We start from the raw sequence: 1,628 nt of genomic DNA, 5'->3' as shown, positions 1-1,628 counted from the left end.
GCTCCCGGAGGCACTCACGGAACGGAGATAACAGCCCGAGCGTCCCAGACCGGAGTGGGGAAAACAACCACCTGGCCGTAGTTAACGATCCCCCTGGACAGGGAGGATCCCGAAACTCACGGAGCGGAGATAACGATTCGAGCGTCCCAGTCTGAGAGAGCTGACCGGGCGGTGTGTGTGTGGACCTTGGGAGAGCGATGCAGAGCCAGAAGAGAGCACCGAAAGCGGAGCGAAGGCAAAAGAGAGCACTCTTCTGGGTGTTCTTACCTATATGCTGGGCATGACGTGCATGATATGGAATAAATCATTGGCTGTTCTGAGTTTCAGTCTTAACATAAGGGCAAATCCTATGCTAGCAAGCGGCTGTGGCTCTTTGGGGGCTGACCTTGGCAGCAGAACAAAACATCGGTCTTATCAGCTCCTCCTGAGCCTAAATCCAAAACACAGCCTCTTGCTAGCTATTTATGAAGAAGAGGGAGAAAAAAAAAAAAGAAAAACTAACAGTTAACTTGAAGCAGCCTGTGCTTAACCCATGACAGTGGGAAAGGACAATTGAGGTGATTTCTTACACTAGCTGGGTTGGGCTGCGCCGGCAGTTCAGTGTAGGGGCCAGCGTTGCGTTCCGGATGTTTTTTCTTTGCCCTCCCAAAGCCCTTCCTGTTGTGCTTCTTGGCGCTAATCGTCTTCGTTCCGTGCCACGCAGCCCGAGGGTGAGGAGGTGGACAGCTCTCCCGTCTCGTTCCGTAGGTACGAAGGATCCCAGAAGGAACCGGTATAAGATTTTCCTGGAGTGTACGTTAATCTTGACGTCGGTCGTTCCGCCCGAGCTTCCCATCGAGCTCTCGCTGGCTGTCAACACCTCCCTCATCGCCTTGGCCAAGCTTTGTAAGTACCAACCCTTGACACACAAAAAAAAAACCACAAACAGGAATTTCTCATGGCTGGAACTGCGGGGATATCGGTGAGAAAATGAAGGTGACGTAACTGCGGTGTCCTCGGGTCGTGCACAGGGACCGTGTGGGGTTTGGAGCTGGTGTAAACCCCAAAAAACCCAAAAGTGGGTCCCAAATCGAGCGTAGGAGGGGATATATTTTTCTGAAAGCCTTCTTGCTCAGCACACAGGCAAAATGCAAAGGTTTTTTTTGCAATTTTTTGGAAAAATTTTGCAAGATCTAGTTCTGCATTGAGCAGGTTCCTGGATATGGAATGTGGAGGTCGATGACGGCGTCACTGCTGCAACTTGGGGTCTGTTGTAGTTCCAAATGCCCCCAAAATTCAGAGTGGTGTCTGTGCTGGTTCCAAATGCCCCCAAAATTCAGAGTGGGGTCCGTGCTGGCTCCAAACGCCCCCAAAATTCAGAGTGGGGTCTGTTGGGTTCCAAATGCCCCCAAAATTCAGAGTGGGGTCTGGTGGGGTTCCAAATGCCCCCAAAATTCAGAGTGGGGTCTGCTGGGGTTCCAAATGCCCCCAAAATTCAGAGTGGGGTCTCTGCTGGTTCCAGATGCCCCCAAAATTCAGAGTGGGGTCTGTGCTGGTTCCAGATGCCCCCAAAATTCAGAGTGGGGTCTCTGCTGGTTCCAAGTGACCCCAAAATTCAGGGTGGGGTCTGTGCTGGTTCCAAATGCCCC

General features: G+C 52.0%; 1 protein-coding gene across 1 annotated transcript in view; it reads left to right on the top strand.

Moving 5' to 3' along the window:
- LOC104469749 (manganese-transporting ATPase 13A1-like) overlaps positions 1-889 on the top strand; it is a gene marked incomplete at both ends in the record, with an annotated part of 5,672 nt that extends 4,783 nt beyond the window's left edge. Inside the window, one exon of the mRNA XM_010084382.1 lies at positions 748-889. Coding sequence (XP_010082684.1) covers positions 748-889 — 142 coding nt within the window. The remainder of the gene's footprint in view (positions 1-747) is intronic.
- Positions 890-1,628: the final 739 nt, after the last annotated feature.

The sequence above is a fragment of the Pterocles gutturalis genome, unplaced genomic scaffold (assembly GCF_000699245.1).
Source record: "Pterocles gutturalis isolate BGI_N339 unplaced genomic scaffold, ASM69924v1 scaffold46040, whole genome shotgun sequence".
NCBI classification, from domain to species: domain Eukaryota; kingdom Metazoa; phylum Chordata; class Aves; order Pterocliformes; family Pteroclidae; genus Pterocles; species Pterocles gutturalis.
Note: the sequence above shows the minus strand (reverse complement) of the source record. Positions and strands in the feature narration are given on the sequence as shown.